This window comes from Notolepis coatsorum (genome assembly GCF_963971535.1).
Source record: "Notolepis coatsorum genome assembly, chromosome: 6".
Lineage (NCBI taxonomy): Eukaryota > Metazoa > Chordata > Actinopteri > Aulopiformes > Paralepididae > Notolepis > Notolepis coatsorum.
In genome coordinates, this window is record NC_140170.1 from 64,910,890 (window position 1) to 64,931,610 (window position 20,721).

Here is a 20,721-nt window from a genome sequence, read left to right on the forward strand (position 1 = left end):
TACAGTGTCTCAGGCCTCCTGTAATGATGACATGTGTCAACAAATGTACATGTCTGTTGAATTTATGCTGTGCCATTGTTACTGTAAAAATTTAATGATTGTGTTGTTGTTAATATCATTAATGAGACGTTGAGCTGTATGTGTGTGTCACGAATTTCCCCAAGGGGATTAATAAAGGAATATATTATCTTATCTTATCTTAAACAAGTCACATGCAGTTCACATAAATAAACAAGTCACATGCAGTTCACATAAATAAACAAGTCGCATGCAGTTTACATAAATACCGTACTTTTCGCACTATAAGCCGCACCTGACTATAAGCCGCAGCAGCTAAATTGAATGATGTGTACATATATAAGCCGCACTGGACTATAAGCCGCAGGTGTTTTAATGTTTAATTACCATATGTAATTAGCTTTGGGACACAATACTGTCGGACAAATAACAAGCATTAACTCATTTACAAGTTGTATTAAGTTTAGCAAATAAGGGAACAGATAAATAACATTTCAATGCAGTCAAAAAAGCAATATTTAGATGTTTACATTTTCGAGTTTGGTCACGTCGAGTCACATATAAGCCGCACCGTTATATAAGCCGCAGGGTCAAAAAATGGGGGAAAAAGCCGCGGCTTATAGTCCGAAAAGTACGGTCACATGCAGTTTACATAAATAAACAAATCACATGCATACGATTAGCATAATTAGTATAGATGGGCATAAAATGAGCAGAGAATTTATATTAAAACCTGGAAATATTTTATAAATGTATATCATTCAAATCTAAAAGAAAATAATTATTGTAATGGATTTCTTATTGATTATGATATATTTACTTTAAAATCTATAAAAGACTATAAAAGATTTTGGACTAAATAAAAGCAATGCATAAAGTGCAGACATACATTTTTTATAGAAATAGACAGAGTAAGAGCAGTGCAAAAAGTGTACACGGAATAAAAGCAGTGCAAGCAGCAGAGTGTATTAAAAGGCTAAGGTGAAGAGGTATGTTTTTAGCTTACTTTTGAACATATTAAGGGCGTTTTCACACCTAGCTCGTTTGGAGCTGTTGTTCCGAAACCTGGAGCGTTTACCCCCTATTTCGGTTCAGTTGGGCATATATGAACACAGCAATCACATTCTGTTGCGGAACAAAACAAGCGGGCCGAGACCACCTAGAGAGGGTGGTCTCGGCGCACTTCCAAACGAACCCGACGCGACTCGTACGCTGTGAGAATGCAATCGACTTAACAAACCGACACAACTCACTTGCCGTACTGATCCGGCAAAATAATAATAATAATGAGTCGTGGGTCGACGTGGAGCAGCGATGAGGTACACTGCCTCGTTGATATTTGGGCAGACGATCACATTCGTCAGATGCTGGAGAACACGCACAAGAACACTGAAGTGTACAGAAAGTTTAGTGACCGAATGAGGGAAAGGGGCTTTGAAAGGTCTGTCGAACAGTGTCGCGCTGCTGCTGCTGCTGCACGTTGTTACAGCGGAGATACAACAAGCAGAGCAGACCCTGAAATGGTGTTTGTGTTGCCGGGTGTCAGTCAGCTGTGTCCCCGCCGCCGCGCAGGAGAGGAGAGCCGGGGTCTGTAGTGACGCTGCAACAGCAGCACCGTGCGGGACAACGCCTCCTCTCTCTTTCTCTCTCTCTCTCTCTCTCTCTCTCTCTCTCTCTCTCTCTCTCTCTCTCACACACCGTATCTCTCTCCCTCTCTCTCCGACTCTCTCTCTCTCCCTCTCTCTTTGCCCGCGGTCATCAGTAAAGTCAGGCTCGAGTCAGATTCAGGGTTAGGGGGGGGGGGGGGGGGGGGACACACCCCAAAATCTGACCAATGAGTGACAGTTTGCTCGCGCGTGCGTTTGTTTTGGTCCGCTGTTAACACAGCTGTGTGAACACAAACGAACTAAAGTGCAACAATTGTATCATTATAGTCCCTGTGTCTCCCTGAATCGGAACAAAGCAAACGAACTACAGGTGTGAAAACACCCTTAGTGATCTAACCTCCCTAGCAGGGTGTTCCATAGCTTTGGTGCATAATTCACAAAGACTGCGTCCCCGCTGATTTTTTGTGTGGTTGGGAACCTTCAATAAACGTAGTAGATGATCTCTCTTCTTTGTTTATATAAATAAACAAGTGGATAACAGCTGCTAAAAGTTTCCCAGTGCTCTAAAACCAGGAATAAGCTTCTACCACTACAAAGATACAATGTGAGCCTCAACAACACACATCAGTATAAAATGTCCCAATCAATGAAGTTGGAGTGTGTTAGTTGTCTCTGTTGCCTCCATGGTGGTAAATACTGTACTGCATTAATAGTTTTGTGTCTACGTCCTCCTCCCTGCTCCCTCTGTTGCTCGTTCTGCCCGCAGAGCTGATGATCTCTGATCGTCACCAGAAGAGGGAGATCAGGCAGCTGGAGCAGGAGCTGCCACGCTGGCAGGTCCTCGTGGACAGCATCACAGGTGAGCAGGCTCACACACATTACATGTATTCATACTACAGAGCTCTCAATTATAGATTATATATATATATATACATATTAACATGTCTTGGTTTGGCTCAGAAGATTACAAAAAAAAAGTTGTAAACAATTAAAATTAGCCTTAAAGGGGAACTATCTTATAAATGGCCTTTTTGAGTGTTTAGCATTGTTTCCTAGCTATGTGAACTTATATTAATATGATCTATGTCTCTAATTCTCATATTGGCGCATTCTTCCAATTCTCCTCTCACAATATTCACAAAATGTGCTGATTTGTGATGTCAGAGAGACACCGCTGCATGATAATGTGGCTGTGTGGCATCAGGCTCATGATGAGCTGCACACAGTGGTTGGAGCCCAGGCTCAAAACGTCTCGAGATCTTGAGGTAGAAAAATGCTGTTTTTGAGGACTTGATTAGAAATACAAAACAATGGAAAAAAAAAATGACAGAGGTGTTCCATAGACTCACAGGAATTGTGTACAAGTGCCCAAATAGTGAAAGAAATAGTAAAATAGTTTCCCTTTAAAAGGTAAGATAAGATATTCCTTTTTTTATCCATTTGGGGAAATCTGGGCGTCATAGCAGCATGGGGGAGGGGAGGTACAGGTATGGGCAGGGTAATAGATGAAAGACGTAAATATAGGCAATCAAATAAAATCTGAATATAAAAAATAAACAGTGTAAACAATAAAATGAACTCTGAATATAGAAAATATGAGAAAAATAAACAGTAATACACAAGGTGCAGGTGAGGGTCTGTACCCTAACTTGCATGACATACTGTACATCAGTGTTTCTCACCTGGTGGGTCGCGACCCAAAAGTGGGTCGCGGGGCCATTTTGAGTGGGTCGCGGATCTGTGTGTAAAAAAAATAAAAGTAAATTATTTTATTTATTTATTTATTTTTGTAATTTTTTTTTGCACTACCTATCTTTGTGAAAGTGGCTTCTCAGCTCTGGTCCAGCTGAAGACAAAGCAGAGGTTGGACATTGAGCATAACCTCAGAGTTGCTTTGTCTACCATCACCCCAGACTTTGAGACTCTTGTCAGGAGCAAACAACATCCCCAGTTATCCCATTAGTTCCCTGTGATGTTAAGCTAAGAAGTCTGCTAAGAAGCATATATTATTTATTATTATTATTATTTTATTTCATTGTGTTTTTATCCCTAGTTGCACTTTTGTTGCAACCCCAGTTATCCAATTAGCTCCCCCAAACTTACTGTAGGTCTGTTATGTTAAGCTAAGAAGTCTGCTAAGAAGCATATATTATTTATTATTATTATTATTTATTTTATTTCATTGGGTTTTTAGCCCTAGTTGCACTTTTTTGTGTTTACCGTAATTCCTCTAATAGTAACCGGGTCTCAAATACAAGCCGGGTCTCTATTAATGGCCGGGTGCGCTCTTGAGCTAAGCAATTATAAGCCGGCCTCCTAATACAAGCCGGGTTACTAATATACTGAGCTGCATACTGAGCTAGTTACTTGATTTCACTTTGAAAACGTTGAAATGACCAGTGACCACCTGTAATTGCACTGTTTACTATTTCATACAGTACTTGGTTTCAATAAATGAACCCAGTACATTTTACTGGATTCAAACTGACACAAAATGTTGATTTATTCATTATGATCCGTTTGAAAATTTGAAATATAGGCCTCCCTCTTATACAGGCCTCCTCCTAATACAAGCCTGGTACCCGCTACAGTTGAAACAAATACAAGCCGGGGTTACTATTAGAGGAATTACGGTATTTCATGTTTTTAACAGTGCATGAAAGATTGTGTATTACTGCAAAAAAGAAAAATTTAAATAAATCATAGTGGTTAAAAAATGTCTATGGAAAATGTTGGGTCCCGAGGCTAGACCAGTTGAGAACCACTGCTGTACATCATGTGTTCAGACATTCCTAATAGTTCTCCAGTTCTGCAGCCCTTAGTTCTCCAGCTGCTGGCATTATGTTAATAGCTGTATTCACACCATACCACTGAATGTACATTTTAGTAAAATATTTCTGTCCCCTACTTATTAACACACTGATGATAGACAGGTGGCAGTTATTGGCCCATATTTACAAAGGGATAGGGGTGTATGGTCCAATAGGATATTTAAATAAACATTTCAAGCAGGTAATAAAATAAAAATCTGATTTAGTTTTGTGCAAATTACGCAGAACCCATATAACCGATAATCACCAATCAACGCAATTATGGACACAGCACATACTAAAAATCCTTTTCTTTATATCTTCAGGGATAAGACATTACGTGTGGGCATATCGATAGAAATTCTCACAGTTAAAGTGTGGAGGTATATAGTCGATGTGTACAAAAGCTTATCTTCCTTATGAAATGCTCTTTTAAAGTGTTCAAACATGAGTCCAATTTGAAGGCATATTTTGATGTAATGATGCACTTCAGACACCAGGGTGCGTTGCAGGTCATTGGTGTTTACACATCTGTGATGAAGTGTTGCTTAGTCCAGAAAGGTTAATAAACTAAACCTGTACCAGACCTTCAATTTTACCACCATCCCAAAACCTGCAGAAGACAAAATATTGTTGAGATGGAGAAGATTATCAGGAGATAAATCTAGACTTTTATCTATTCTGAAAATACATAACTGAAGAGGAGCAGACTCTCATCCAAGACGACATTGGTCAGTTTGAAACAGTGATGTTAGTCAGTTTGAAACAGTCTATCAGTCAGTTTGAAACAGTGATATTGGTCAGTTTGAAACAGTGATATTGGTCACTTTGAAACAGTGTGATATTGGTCAGTTTGAAAGTGTGATATTGGTCAGTTTTAAACTGAGATATTGGTCAGTTTTAAACTGAGATATTGGTCAGTTTGAAACAGTGATATTGGTCAGTTTGAAACAGTGATATTGGTCAGTTTGAAACTGAGATATTGGTCAGTTTGAAACGGTGTGATATTGGTCAGTTTGAAACAGTGATATTGGTCATTTTGAAACGGTGATATTGGTCATTTTGAAACTGTGATATTGGTCAGTTTGAAACAGTGATATTAGTCCGTTTGAAACAGTGTATTGGTCAGTTTGAAACAGTGATATTGGTCAGTTTGAAAGTGTGATATTGGTCAGTTTTAAACTGAGATATTGGCCAGTTTGAAACTGTGTGATATTGGTCAGTTTGAAACAGTGATATTGGTCATTTTGAAACTGTGATATTGGTCATTTTGAAACTGTGATATTGGTCAGTTTGAAAGTGTGATATTGGTCAGTTTGAAAGTGTGATATTGGTCATTTTGAAAGTGTGATATACTGATATTGGTCATTTTGAAAGTGTGATATTGGTCAGTTTGAAAGTGTGATATTGGTCATTTTGAAAGTGTGATATTGGTCATTTTGAAAGTGTGATATTGGTCAGTTTGAAACAGTGTGATATTGGTCAGTTTGAAACAGTGTGATATTGGTCAGTTTGAAACTGAGATATTGGTCATTTTGAAACGGTGTGTTATTGGTCAGTTTGAAAGAGTGATATTGGTCAGTTGGAAATAGTGATATTGGTCCGTTTGAAACGGTGATATTTGTCAGTTTGAAACAATGTAATATTGGTATGTTTGAAACAGTGATATTGGTCAGTTTGAAACAGTGATATTAGTCAGTTTGAAACAGTGATATTAGTCCGTTTGAAACAGTGATATTGGTCAGTTTGAAACTGAGATATTCGTCATTTTGAAACAGTGTGATATTGGTCAGTTTGAAACTGAGATATTGGTCAGTTTGAAACTGAGATATTGGCCAGTTTGAAGTTGAAACTAAGATATTGGTCAGTTTGAAACAGTGATATTGGTCAGTTTGAAACCGTGATATTGGTCAGTTTGAAACAGTGTGATATTGGTCAGTTTGAAACTGAGATATTGGTCTGTTTGAAACTGATATTGGTCAGTTTGAAACAGTGTGATATTGGTCAGTTTGAAACTGATATTGGTCAGTTTGAAACTGTGTGATATTGGTCAGTTTGAAACTAAGATATTGGTCAGTTTGAAACTGAGATATTGGCCAGTTTGAAACCGTGTGATATTGGTCAGTTTTAAACTGAGATATTGGTCAGTTTGAAACTGAGATATTGGTCAGTTTGAAACAGTGATATTGGTCAGTTTTAAACTGAGATATTGGTCAGTTTGAAACAGTGTGATATTGGTCAGTTTGAAACAGTGATATTAGTCAGTTTGAAACAGTGTGATATTGGTCAGTTTGAAACAGTGTGATATTGGTCAGTTTGAAACAGTGTATTAGTTTGAAACAGTGATATTGATCATTTTGAAGCAGTGTGATATTGGTCAGTTTGAAACAGTGATATTGGTCAGTGTGAAACAGTGATATTGGTCAGTGTGAAACTAAGATATTGGTCAGTGTGAAACTAAGATATTGGTCAGTTTGAAACTGAGATATTGGCCAGTTTGAAGTTGAAACAGTGATATTGGTCAGTTGAAACAGTGATATTAGTCAGTTTGAAACAGTGATATTAGTCAGTTTGAAACACTGTGATATTGGTCAGTTTTAAACCGTGATATTGGTCATTTTGAAACAGTGATATTGGTCAGTTTGAAAGAGTGATATTGGTCAGTTTGAAACAGTGATATTGGTCAGTTTGAAAGTGTGATATTGGTCAGTTTAGGGCTGCAACTAATGACTATTTTGGTAGTCGACTAATCGAAAAGAGATTATATTAAAAAATAATATATATATATATTCTTTTTTTTATAATTTATTTAAATATTTTTTTTGCACTACCTATCTTTGTGAAAGTGGCTTCTCAGCTCTGGTCCAGCTGAAGACAGAGCAGAGGAACAGATTGGACATTGAGCATGACCTCAGAGTTGCTTTGTCTACCATCACCCCAGACTTTGAGACTCTTGTCAGGACCAAACAACATCCCCAGTTATCCCATTAGTTCCCCCAAACTTACTGTCGGTCTGTTATGTTAAGCTAAGAAGTCTTCAGCTGGACCAGAGCTGAGAAGCCACTTTCACAAAGATAGGTAGTGCAAAAAATATATAATAATAATAATAATAATAATATATATATATATATATATATTTTTTTTTACAACTAATCGACGCAACAATTCCTCGTCGACGTTTTTTTATAATCGACGTCGTCGATTATGTCGACTAATCGTTGCAGCCCTAGGTCAGTTTGAAACAGTGATATTGGTCAGTTTGAAAGAGAGTGATATTGGTCGGTTTGAAACAGTGATATTGGTCATTTTGAAACTGTGATATTGGTCAGTTTGAAAGAGTGATATTGGTCAGTTTGAAAGAGTGATATTGGTCAGTTTGAAAGAGTGATATTGGTCAGTTTGAAACTGAGATATTGGTCAGTTTGAAACAATGAGATATTGGTCATTTTGAAACAGTGATATTGGTCATTTTAACAGTGATATTGGTCAGTTTGAAGCAGTGATATTGGTCATTTTAAAACAGTGATATTGGTCATTTTAAAACAGTGATATTGGTCAGTTTGAAAGTGTGATATTGGTCAGTTTGAAACGGTGATATTGGTCAGTTTGAAAGAGAGTGATATTGGTCGGTTTGAAACAGTGATATTGGTCAGTTTGAAAGAGCGTGATATTGGTCAGTTTGAAACGGAGATATTGGTCAGTTTGAAACTGAGATATTGGTCAGTTTGAAACTGAGATATTGGTCAGTTTGAAACTGTGATATTGGTCAGTTTGAAACAGTGATATTGGTCAGTTTGAAAGAGTGATATTGGTCATTTTAAAACTGTGATATTGGTCATTATAAAACAGTGATATTGGTCAGTTTGAAGTAGTGATATTGGTCATTATAAAACAGTGATATTGGTCAGTTTGAAGCAGTGATATTGGTCATTTTGAAGTAGTGTGATATTGGTCAGTTTGAAAGAGTGATATTGGTCAGTTTGAAACTGAGATATTGGTCAGTTTGAAACAATGAGATATTAGTTACGTTGATTCGTCAGTAATGGAAGACAATATTATCTGGACACATAAGAACATGACTAGATTACACAATTCACAAAAGGAAACTAAAGAAGATGAAAGTTAAACAAAGAGCCAGAGATTATCTTTGTGCAAGTCCATGTCAGACTTGGGTATTTATATATTATTGGCCTACCTCTTGTTGTCTGGCTGCCATAATTATTGTTTGATATCCATTTGAATACTGATTTAAAAACAGTGACCCCCTGATGGCCTGTGGCTATATTACAATAAAATAGTCCACCAGAATGTCAGGTTTTTAATTATGATTATTTCCAGAGAAATTGCTATTTGAAGATATTGTCCTAATAAAAGTTGATCATGCTGGACTTTAATTGAACCTTTTCTCACAAAGTACTTGGAATTCCGGACCCAAATGTAATATTTATTCATAGTGAGGGTTAAGGAGTGTGTACAAGAAAAATGGCCTGATTCAGTAACATAGCTGGTCTGAAATGTCATGGAATGACCCTTTAGGCTCTGTTGTAAAGCATCGCTATCAGTTCAATGATCTTCTTGATAGTAAGTGGCCAGATTGGGAGACGTAGGAGATTGTAGAGAGTATGATTGCACACAGATATGGGTCTCAAACTGTGAGGGTGAGATAGGGCTAATCTTATGTAAACATTTTACTGTTTGAGCTTCTTTGAGTTTGAGAATGTGAGTCGGGGTAGGTATGGTCAAGATGTATGCCAAGTCATTTGCCGTTTTCTGTGATGGTTGGGGCTTGATTTGCTAGATTAATGAGACATAATATATGTCACATTATAGACTATAGAGATGTATTTGAAGAATGGGAATTCCTGCAGAGATACTAAACATTACCAATAACACATAGAATATGTGTATTCATCGGAGGGCTCTGCCAGATGTGGGTGTGCCTTAGTACTCAAGAAAATGTCATGTTGGATCCTGTACTCTTATTGAGAACACTTTCATAAATCTAACATGACTTGTTTCTAATGTAGGGCTGGGCGATAAAACGATAACGATAATTATCGCGATATATTTTAATAATCGATATCGATCGATAATAAAAGAAATATTAATAATTATTTTAATTTATTTTGACCTGCAACAGGGCAGCTTTAAAACCAGAGACAGCGGACAGACTTGTCTTTCTTGCCTGCAACTTAAAGTAATGGCTTTGCTTGTCCAAATGACAATACTGACCAAATTGAGATTTATTTTTCTCTTGTCCATTTATTTTGTTTGCTTTCTAATTTAAAATACAGTTTTGAAACCCATCTGCTAGCTATGTGTGCTAGCAGAGCTAGTCTCCAGTCACGAGTCACGGTGCACATGTGCTGTGGTTTGTCCACCAAAAAAGCACCAAAAGATAGAAAAGAAACTAGCGTGAGGGGTTGTAACACTAAAGATGCCGGCAACAACAAAGAATTGCTGCAAAATAAACATACATTTGTTGTTTAAATTTTTTATTTTAACACTTTGGGTGCCGGGACCCGTCTTTAGACGTCTTTGCTGGCCATGCTAAAGTTGCCGGGGGACGCTGTACGTCGTCTTTATATCAATATTTCAAAAATCTGCGATCGGATTCATAATGTCCCTCCGCTGGCCTGAGATCCACCAGCAGGACCCACTGAGCTCTCTGGCGGTTCAGGAGCGCCATCTGGTGGCCGATCGCGCAACCGCTTAACAGGAAGCGCAGTAGAGGTTGTGCTAGATGTCCGTATTGCTTCCGGCCACTCGGGATAGGTTCCGGCACTCTAGCTCGTCACACTACATAGCGATCGATTGCCAATAACTCGATAAACAACATGATTTGGACGTATATACCATTATACAAGCTGGAGATGGACCGGGTAATAATATATCCCATAATGATAAAATTTCTACTCGACGATGATCGCCCAACGGCGCGCGGAGACTGGGGTGAGTTTCAGCGTGTAACGTTACCGTCTTCGATAATAACTGATATTATCAACATTTGACCCACATTAGATGATTGGTATAACGCTGCCCACGGAATTATAAACGCCCCCTCGCCCATCCGGTCAACATCAGATGACGTGTAGTAACTTCTAGAAGTACGTCTAGTTGGAATTTTTTATATCGCGCTGATTGCCATCAAACTGTATTTCATCATCAATATAATGCATTTGGGGCTATATATCACGTTCTGGAGAAAGCTGCAGAAAGAGATGAAAACATACTTATACATTAGACCATACTTTACTATGAATATGTGAATGAAAAAGTTTAACGTTGCTACACAATGAACAATACATATAGTACTTTGAATGGGCCCTAATAATGGCAATGTAGCAATAGAATTTAAAAAGTTATAGCCCTGCAAAGAAGGGGACTTTCTCCATAGACAAATAGCGCTGGCAATCTATGGTATATCATTAATTTAACCTTAGGCAACCAAAGTGTTAAATAAGATATATTTTTTAATACTGATAACAATATCGATAATTATCGATATATCAAATGATATGATAACATTATCATATCGTTATCGTGATAACATTTTTGGCCATATCGCCCATCCCTATTCTAATGACCATCTCAATGATTTAATTTGTATTGATTTCCATGATTGTTTCATAAATGAAGGCCAGTGCCCATCACCCCCACCCTCATCCACCTTCACTGGGTCCCCATCAAATCCTGCATCACCTACAAAACCCTCCTAATCACATACAAGTCCCTCCAAGCTCTAGCATCTCAGTACCTCACTGACCTCCTCCACCCCCACACTCAGTCACGGTCCCTGCGATCCTCCGATAGTGGTCAGCTCTCCATTCCCCGAACCAGACTGCGGACCTTTGGGGACAGAGCTTTCAGCGTGGCAGCTCCAACCCTCTGGAACTCCCTCCCAGCAGCACACCCCAACTCTGGACTCCTTAACTCTTTAATTGCCAGACCCGAGATATCTCGGGTTAACGGTCGTTTTTTCTTTTATTCGATTTTAATATCCTATTCAATGTCACGGACCTGTATGTTGCCGCTAAAAGGCATACTGGGACCCCAAGGGTGCAGTACCGGCCAGATCCTGCCAGGTGGCAGTATCGAGAGTGCAGTAAACCCTGTTCCAGACCGTGTGTTACATTTAAACCGCTCCAGGCGCAGTTTTTTAGTACAGGGAAGCCTAGTTTTATTTCAATAGTTAGTTTTATTTCAAAACAAAGTGTTAGTTTGGCTACATTTACCATTGTCCGGTAAAACAACATTTGAAAATAAATGAAATGGGAAAAGAGGAACCCCCCCCCCAAATTATTTTAAAATAAAACAGCCAGAGATGGAAGAAGCAAAGCTTCGAAACGAAATGTCTACGGGACACTCGGTGCTTGTGTTGTGCCGTATTATGTCGTGGAACAGATGGACATCAGATGGACCAGATGGCGATCAAACAATTGGAATATTCTTTTTGGAATGCCCCCGATCAGAGGTAAGGACTATCTGACGTCAATTCCAGCTTGATCGTGCAATGTTTTCATACCGATCCAGTGTTTTTCGTGTTCAATACGAATGCCGTTACTGGCATGGAGTAGGCTATAAAGCATCAGAAACTACCCCCCCCCCCTTTCATGCATTCATGATGAAACATAATACCTATTATATACATTTGATTTGGAAATAGTAGCGTGTCCAGGCAAGAAACGGCAACACTTATAGTAGAATTCACGTAGCGCCCTATAACTCAGCCTTTCGGGAATGATCCCGGATCACTCTGAAATTATACTTATATTCACCACGGGATAACGCGAGAACGTATGCATGAAAAAAGTATCTCTTTTTTGCATCTTGGACGGAAGAAAGTCACTGTCAAATGACCATAGTATTGTCCCCATAGCTATAATATAGAATATAGATATAGCTCTCCAAACATAGTGACGCACAGTGAAAATATGTAATGGAAACCTGGCATGTTAGCTACAAGGCCAAGACTAATAGCTGGCACTGAATGAGTTAAAAAAAACTCCTCAAAACTCACCTCTTCAACATGGCCTTTGACCCCTAACTTCCTACATTGAATGTTGTGTGGCTGTCTACCATGTTTGTTATTGTTGTTTTTCGCCCTATGTAGAGTGATCTTGGGTTTTATGAAAGGCGCTATACAAAGTTATTATTATTATTATTATTATTATTGCGTCTTACTGTATCTACTGTAAATGTTTTGTGAAAGCCGGTCTAGTGAGACCTTGTGTCTTCTTTGCATGCGCCGCCAGGGATGAACCTACCAGACTTTGACAACCAGACACTCGCAGCACTGAGGGGAAGGATGGTGCGCTACCTCATGAGATCACGAGAGGTAAGTTATTACAATCCATATGACCGTAGACTGTCGGCGTACTGAAAACAAATGCGGTCCTGCCCAAAATAGAAACGCAGTCGAATACGTTGCTGCCAATACACTTCAGCTTCACTTTGGCTGTGATGCGCCCGCGAAGCTTGAGTACCATAGGCATCACAGCCATGGCAAAACTGGCAATATTCATGACATCCCACAGGTTCGAGTGTATTATTGCTTTTATACAGCAGGTTGCACCGTCGGAAAAAATTTAGGATGAATACAGACAATAGGGTCTTTTATATCGATTTCAGTGAACTTGGCGTAGAATTTTTTTTCCTAAAGATGTCTCCTTGCTATGGAATTTCAAATGGAGTAGGCCATCAACAAGCTTGGCAACACAAACTAATGACGTATTAGGCTAATGCAAGCGAAAGTCGGAGAAAGTCATCAGTGCCTTGGGGAATCAGCACCTTGGACAGTTCCGGGAGTTGGACGACAGGCCGTCGAATTGGTGGTGTTGATTTCATTGCGTTTAATTTTTTATTTTTTAGCATTTTTACAGCTTTATTGGTCACGCAGGACCGACAGAGGAGAGGGCGAACGGGAGGAGAGGTGGGGGAGACATGCGACAAATAGGAGCTGGGATCGAACCCGGGTCGGCCGCGTAGGTGCGCGAGGCACTATGGTATGCGCCACGAGGGCGCCCGCGTTTTTATTTTTAAGCACGTCAATACCGTTAGATGTAGGCCCGTCCTCTATATCTATCCGGGTACGTTAAATCAAACATAATGTTGTCCGCGGAGTAGGTCATGTTGACAGTTTCCGTTTGATGAATGGCAGTTGAAACTTTCTACAACATTCTAAAGCCAGCGCAGTGGTATATTCATGGTGATATAGAGTGTATCTGTATCGTGAATATACTCTCTGTTTAGAACGCTCTCGACCAATCATGGTCGTAACTAACTGTTGTATAAATTAGTTTGAAGTCTGACTATCATGTTTCATATTCATTAATGACTGTTTTAGATATGCTGTGTCAGAGGGAAGGGTTCTCTCTGGAGTAACATCTGGAACAACATGTTGTTGTTGTAAGTAGGAGAGGTCGTCAGAAATGTGTCCTTAAATGAACTGAGTTCACGGGTTGTGGTGGGAAAGACGGGTTGGGACTGAGTCATAATGTCCCAACCTCCTTCAATCCATAATTATGAGCTAACAAGATCCCTAGAGGGAGGAGTTGGATAGGTCTCACAGGAAACGGATGAACAAACTGGGAAGGTGGGAGCAAATGTGTCTATTGGATGTCTGTCTATCCTCTTTTGTGATTGATTGTATGAGTTTCCTTTGGTTGAACTATAAAAGTAAAAATGACAAGTAAGTAAGAATGTCCACGTTGTTCCCTCTGCAGATGGAAGCTGTCTCATTGAAACTTTCTGTTAATAAAGTTATCTGTACAAAGAAAGATCATTCTCCGTCCAGGTTTCACTTCTCTCTTGGGAAGACGTGATTAACCCCTTCAGCACCTTTTTAAAAGAGGGTTGCAGCAGCAATAATGAGATACTTACATACTTGGTATTGCACTTTACTGTTACATTTCCACTCTTGATTGGAGTTTAGTGTGTGTCAAGGGAGGTACATTGATATGGAGTGGAAGTCAAGCCCAACCCAGGTCAAACTCTGCATATGCCAGGCATGTTTTAAGTGGACCCAAACTGGTGGAGGTCTCCATGTTAGTTTTTTACCCATCAATGACAACTTAATTCACTGTGAAAAGAGATTATTTTCATGAACCTAATGTCTCCCCGTCTTTCCCTTTAGATTACCCTGGGCAGAGCAACTAAGGACAAACAGATAGACGTAGATCTGTCTCTAGAAGGGCCTGCTTGGAAGATATCCAGGAAGCAAGGTGATTGAGCTCTTACGTTATCTTGCGTTATGACAATAATGTGATTAATTAAAGCTAATTGTTTGAGAGCTACTAAACCACTGTAGATCATTACCGTGCAGCTTCCTGAGCAACGGATTCTCTCCAATTATATATAGATAGCTGCTTGTCTGTCTTAACACACAGTTTTGCCTAGCCTGACCTCTGACCCATGGATCGTAGCGTTACGCAAGCTATTGGGTCTGAAAGCAACCCATTGAGGAATAAATAAAGAACTTTCTGCCAAATGGTCGTCAATAAAGTAAATTTGACTCTCCGTGGTGATGTCTTGTCTCATGCTGCGATTACATTAAAGTAGCCTACATGAAAAAGAGGATTTCTCAATGTATCTGTGTGTTACCAAGGCAACGGGCTGTCAGTGTGCCATCAGACAGGGGTGTTTTATGTTAAAGTAGGGCGACTGGCTCAAGAGGTAGAGCGGTCGTCTGGTAATCGGAAGGCTCCCAGTTAGATTCCGGCTCCCCCCCAGCAGCGTGTCGGAAGTGTCTTTGAGCAAGACACTTAACCCCTAACTGTTCCTGATGACCAGGTTATTATTATTATATATATATATATATATATTTTTTTCTTTTTTTTCTTTTTTTTTTTGAGAATATCTATTTCTAATATTTATATCAGAAAATATAAAAGTAAAACATAATTGCATTCAGAACAGTCCTGGCATTTATTGCTGTTAAGATAAGATTTTCCTTTATTGAGCCCCGTGGGGAAATTTGGGGGTCATAGCAGCATGGGGGAGGGGAGGTACAGGTATGGGCAGGGTCATAGTAAAAAGACATAAATATAAACAATATAATTAACTCTGAATATAAAAATATGAGAAAATAAATGGTGTAAGCAAAGGTGCAGATGAGGGTCTGTATGCCCTATCGGTTATATTATACATTACAATAAATATAGGCAATAAAGAAAACCATAAAAGTAAACGATATACACGACGTACTGGCATGGTATACGTCATATGTTGTAGTCCAGGTTTTGGTGGATAAGAGTCGAGACACACTTAGTGATCAGACATTCCTAATAGTTCTGGAGTTCTGCAGCCGTTAGTTCTCCAGCTGCTGGCAGCGATCCATGCCCACGGTTGTGGAGGCTGACGGTTCTGAACGTTCGTCGGCACCACATCTTCGTTGTAATGTTTCTGTCCATGTATTTGCAGGGATCATCAAGCTGAAGAACAACGGGGACTTCTTCATTGCCAACGAGGGCAGACGACCGATCTACATCGACGGCAGGCCGGTCCTCGCGGGCAACAAGTGGAAACTCAACAACAACTCTGTAGTGGAGGTGTGTGGAAGCTGCCTGATCAGTGGGATTTGACAAATAACAAAGAGATAGGACTCCAATTACTCTTAAAGGAACACAGCAACATTATGGGAAACGTGCTTACCGCCTTCTCCTGAGTCAGAAAAAGAGGATAGATACTGATTTCCTCTCTGTGCGTTCAGTAGAAGGTTATCCGGCTGCAAGCTAGCCTAGCACAGCACAAATTAATGGAAGCGGATACGGACCACAAGCCTAGCTGTTGTCCCAAAAACACCTCTCCCGGAAAAGGTCTGGATCCGGCCAGTACTCGCCAACAGCGTTTATGGCGGACGAGGCAATTTCCGCTCTATATTGTAAAGCGCTTTGAATTTTTACTCACAAAGTCACAGTGTGAAGGAACTTGGCTACAAAATAAGCTAGCTTAGTTTAGCACAAATGCATCGAAGTGGATATGGACCACTAGCCTAGCTGTTGCCCAAAACACTTCTCCCGGAGTTTTAAGCTAGGCTAGTGGTCCATATCCGCTTCCATTAAGTTGTGCTAAGCTAGGCTAGCTTGCGGCCAGATAGCGTAATACTGAACAGAGGAAATTGGTATCTATCTTCTTGTCCGACTCCGGAGAGCGCATTTCCCTATAATGTTGCCGTGTTCCTTAACTACTCTTAGTGGCTCTTAACCCCTTAAGCCCGACGGGCCCAGTACCGGCCCGAGAATTATTTCACATCATAAATAGATTAATACAGTCTGTTTTTTTTATAATAGTAAAGACCCTAACCCCATCAAAACAGCAGTCAAAATGTATATTTTCAGCACTACGTTTGTTTACCAATGATTTTAAGTGTTATTAGCGAAATATGAGTTTATAGAGGAAATGACACCGTCAGACATGTTTGTAGTCCTATGAAAGAAGAGACCCATGGCTTTCAATGGGCTTTCTAATTTCATAATACTACACTACCCAGCTCTCTATTTTTGGACCTTGTAGAAGTTGAGCAATCTTCCATTTACTTTGGTATGTACTTTTACGCTCAACAGGTTAAGAGACAAAGCATTAACGCATGTCTCCTCAGATTGCAGGTCTTCGCTTTGTGTTCCTCATCAACCTGGAGCTGATCTCCCTCATCAAAGCAGAAGCAGCCAAGATGAACCAGCAGTGAGGAGCGGGCATCCGGCAGGAGGGAGAAGAAGGAGCAAATAGGCTACGCTGAGGCAGACGTCTGGATCCGGCCAGTACTCGCCAGCAGCGCTCACAGCGGACGAGGCACTTTTGTAGCCGCGTGAAGGAACTTGGCTACACAATTTTTAAAGGACCCCTTTTTTGCTGAAATGACATCCTGGAGCAAGAAAATGGGCATGTTATGCTGGATGTTTGTTTGTCTTATTCCATGTTGAAGGCACTCTCTCATATCTGGAACCTCGCTTATACAGATCTCTCGAGAACAGCAGCCATTTTGGAGGAGGAGATTATCAGAACACTGAAATCTATCCGAATTCCGGACCAACGTTTTCTTTTCTTTGTTGTTTTTGTTTTTGTGAATGAAGTGTATATACACATGCTCCAGACAGCCTCATTTGTAGGTGAAATTCTTTTAGACTTGTGTATTAAAAAGAAAACTCCCAACAATTACGGCACAGTTGAAAGCATTATTTTGACATTGCCACGTTTCTTAGCTCATCGTACTCGTTTGGTTGAAACAAGAGCACAGCAGACGGTACTGACTTGTCACAGGTTTTTCATGAATTAATCAGGATCACATTATCCACCAATATCACACGTAGCCAACAAGGAATTTGACTCCATGTTTACATTTTGGGATTTGTACATTATAATTTTTCTGTTTATTAAATTATTTTTTATAATTTTATTAAAAAAAGATATATATACAAAATTACATTTTGTAAATCACTCCTACTCCTATTGCCATATTATTATATATTTATTTTACATATTCCTCTGATAAACTGATAATGCCCATGTTATCAGAGTGGCCATCTTGAGGACACTAAAGCCGCTTTCGGACATGCACTGGTCTTAACTGTGCTAATCGGAGGGGCTCTATATCCGAACACGGACATGCTTATTATTCCACCCAGCGTTTACCCTCCCAGCTCCCTAGTCCTAAATCCACGTAATTACAACCTGTCTCCATGTCTGAACGCAAGCAGATCATTGTCCGCAGTATTCACACAGCGAGTGAGTAAGTGTATTGATTCATAGACTAACTATATTCCTTACACAATGATGTTGTGTATAGATGGCCTTTCCCTGCTGATGGTTAAATGAAAACGCATGGGTTGTGGATAAAATGTATATCTATTATCTTCATTCGCTTCAATTTCATTCGTGACCAAGGACGAGACATGCAAGGCATTTGTCTCGTCAACATTTGAGCGAGTTTGTGTGGTGTGCCCAATACGCTCCAAAAAAGGTGGTGCCTCGGAATGATTCTACATTTATATTAAATATGTGCTTCTCGGGCGGCTGGCTAGCATAGAGGTCTAAGAGCACTCGCCTACCACCGCAGAGACTGGGTTCAAATCCAGCTGTCAGCGGTACCTCCGGCTCGGTCAGTCGTCCCTACTAACACAATTGGCAGTGTTAGCGGATGGGAAGCCGGTGGGGTGTGTGTCCTGGTCATTGTAAACTGCGACTCCTACTGGTCGGTCGATGCGCCTGTTCAGCAGGGAGGGGATCTGGGGGAGATGGCGTGAACTCTACACATTATACTCTCCCAGTGAAACTCCTCGCTGTCAGGTGAAAAGAAGCGACTGGCGACTCCACATGTATCAGAGGAGGCATGTGATAGTCTACACCCTCCCCAGACTGACAGTAGGGCAGCATGTGATAGTCTACACACCCTCCCCAGGCAATGCGCACAACGACCAGGAAGGGAATTGGCATAACGACTAAATTGGAGCATGGGAGAAAAAGAGGGAAAGGCAAAAAAATAAATAAATGTGTGCTTCTCTGTTTTAGCGTGTATGAAACAATTATTAAGTGGTCATAATTTGTTAAATAGTTCAGCTCTTGCTCAATAATGCTTTGAAACTGGAGATTTTTTAAATATCAAGTCAAGATGATATGCTGGCCACCCAGACTGAGGATGGGCCTGGTCTACAAGATACACTACACGACCAAGGTACCCATGTACATGTCAAAATACTTCCCAAAGGTCAGTGAATACCACGATCACAACACCAGAGGGAGCTCCACAAATCATGTGAAACCCAGATTCGGCTCAAACAAGGGACTAAACACGTTTCGCAATTATGCCACATCAATGTGGAACACCCCCCAAAGCTGTAAAGGAATGTGAATCACTACCCACTTTCAAAAAACTCAAAGAACACCTACGGGAGACTGCAATTCGAAACTGGCCCCTGTAAATGTCCTAACCCAACCCAATGTACAGTAAATGACCAAGTATGGTTTTGTCAATATTCCAATGTACAGTTTTGCTTGTACAGTTGTACAGTGTCCACCCACCCAACCACCTCCAATGTACAGTCCCCCCACCTACCCTCCAATGTACAGTTTCTATGTCAATTGTATATACTCTCTTTTCTGGACTCTTTGTATCACAAACAGTACTGTATTTGCACATCTGATATGTCATAAATGTATAGATGTAGCAGTACTGTCTATCTGTATGTTGTGTATGTCATATATGTTATGATGAATTGAAAATGGGGGACCCTGATGTAAACAAGACGAATGTCTTTCTCTGGTCTGCATCCCCTTAACATTTGTATGTATTGAGCTGTACTGTATTGTACCCATTCTGCAATCTGTTAATAAAGTTTTCAATCAATCAATCAATGGATGAGAGATATGAAAGTCGCCATGCCCTCTCTCTCCCTAGATGCAGTGCCGTGCCTAAACGCAGTATTTCCATATGTCGGAACGCGTCTCGCGTGGAGAAATGCCTGCTGTGTGCTATACGTGTCCCAAAAGGCAACTCCGGCCAACGCCCGATTCTCCACACATTGTCCCGAGTGCATAAGACAGGAATGGGCAGAGTGAATTTGTCCTGCCGGGTACAGGGCGGGCATTAGAAGCACCACCTCCTGCTATCCATATTCCATTAGATAAGATACCAAGTTGCATGCAATCTTGCATACAGTGCAAGATAGGACATTTGGACAGGTACTAGTACAACAATTGAGAACATGGTTCGCAGTGCAAATATATGTAGACATATCAGTCCTTGAAGAGACAGGGAAAGATTGCAGGTCCAGGTGTGTGTGGAGTGTGGTAATATGGAACAAAGTAAATTAATAACTACAGTGGAGCCCAATATAAGATCTTTTCATTTTTGGACAAATCTTTTTTTGAAAATCAATTCTTGTTTTTATAAAGAAAATAAGATTTTCAGAATGTAGGCTACCAGTAATACTAATACATTGAATAAAACAAGGTAGGTACAGTATATTTACATATTTTAAATTAAATTGATTGTGATAGAAATGCACCAAATTTGTTTTTGTTATTTAAACATGGTAACATTTAACATGTAGCCTATGGTAGGCCTATTCATCATTTAGGTCTCAAAGTGAAAAATGTAACCATTATGTTCTATTTCAATTAGACCTCGTCGATCACCTTGATCTTAACATTGTAATTCTAACTTTAAACCCTCTGAAACCTACTGCTTAGCCACTGATCATACAACGTTAACATCACTATCTTTTGAAGGCCGTAATAGTTACCAAGGTCAGTATCGTGAAGCCAGTGATGTCATATTCATTCATTCAATC

At 40.0% G+C, this 20,721-nt stretch overlaps 1 protein-coding gene across 2 annotated transcripts in view; it reads left to right on the forward strand.

Moving 5' to 3' along the window:
• mcrs1 (microspherule protein 1) overlaps positions 1–17,736 on the forward strand; it is a 31,478-nt gene extending 13,742 nt beyond the window's left edge. For both annotated transcript variants that reach the window (XM_084316883.1, XM_084316884.1), the window contains exons 10-14: positions 2,392–2,484; positions 12,691–12,773; positions 14,571–14,658; positions 15,857–15,984; positions 17,034–17,736. In XM_084316883.1, the coding sequence (XP_084173009.1) occupies positions 2,392–2,484; positions 12,691–12,773; positions 14,571–14,658; positions 15,857–15,984; positions 17,034–17,120 (479 nt within the window). In that variant the 3' untranslated portion in view covers positions 17,121–17,736. The remainder of the gene's footprint in view (positions 1–2,391; positions 2,485–12,690; positions 12,774–14,570; positions 14,659–15,856; positions 15,985–17,033) is intronic.
• The last annotated feature ends 2,985 nt before the right edge of the window (positions 17,737–20,721 follow it).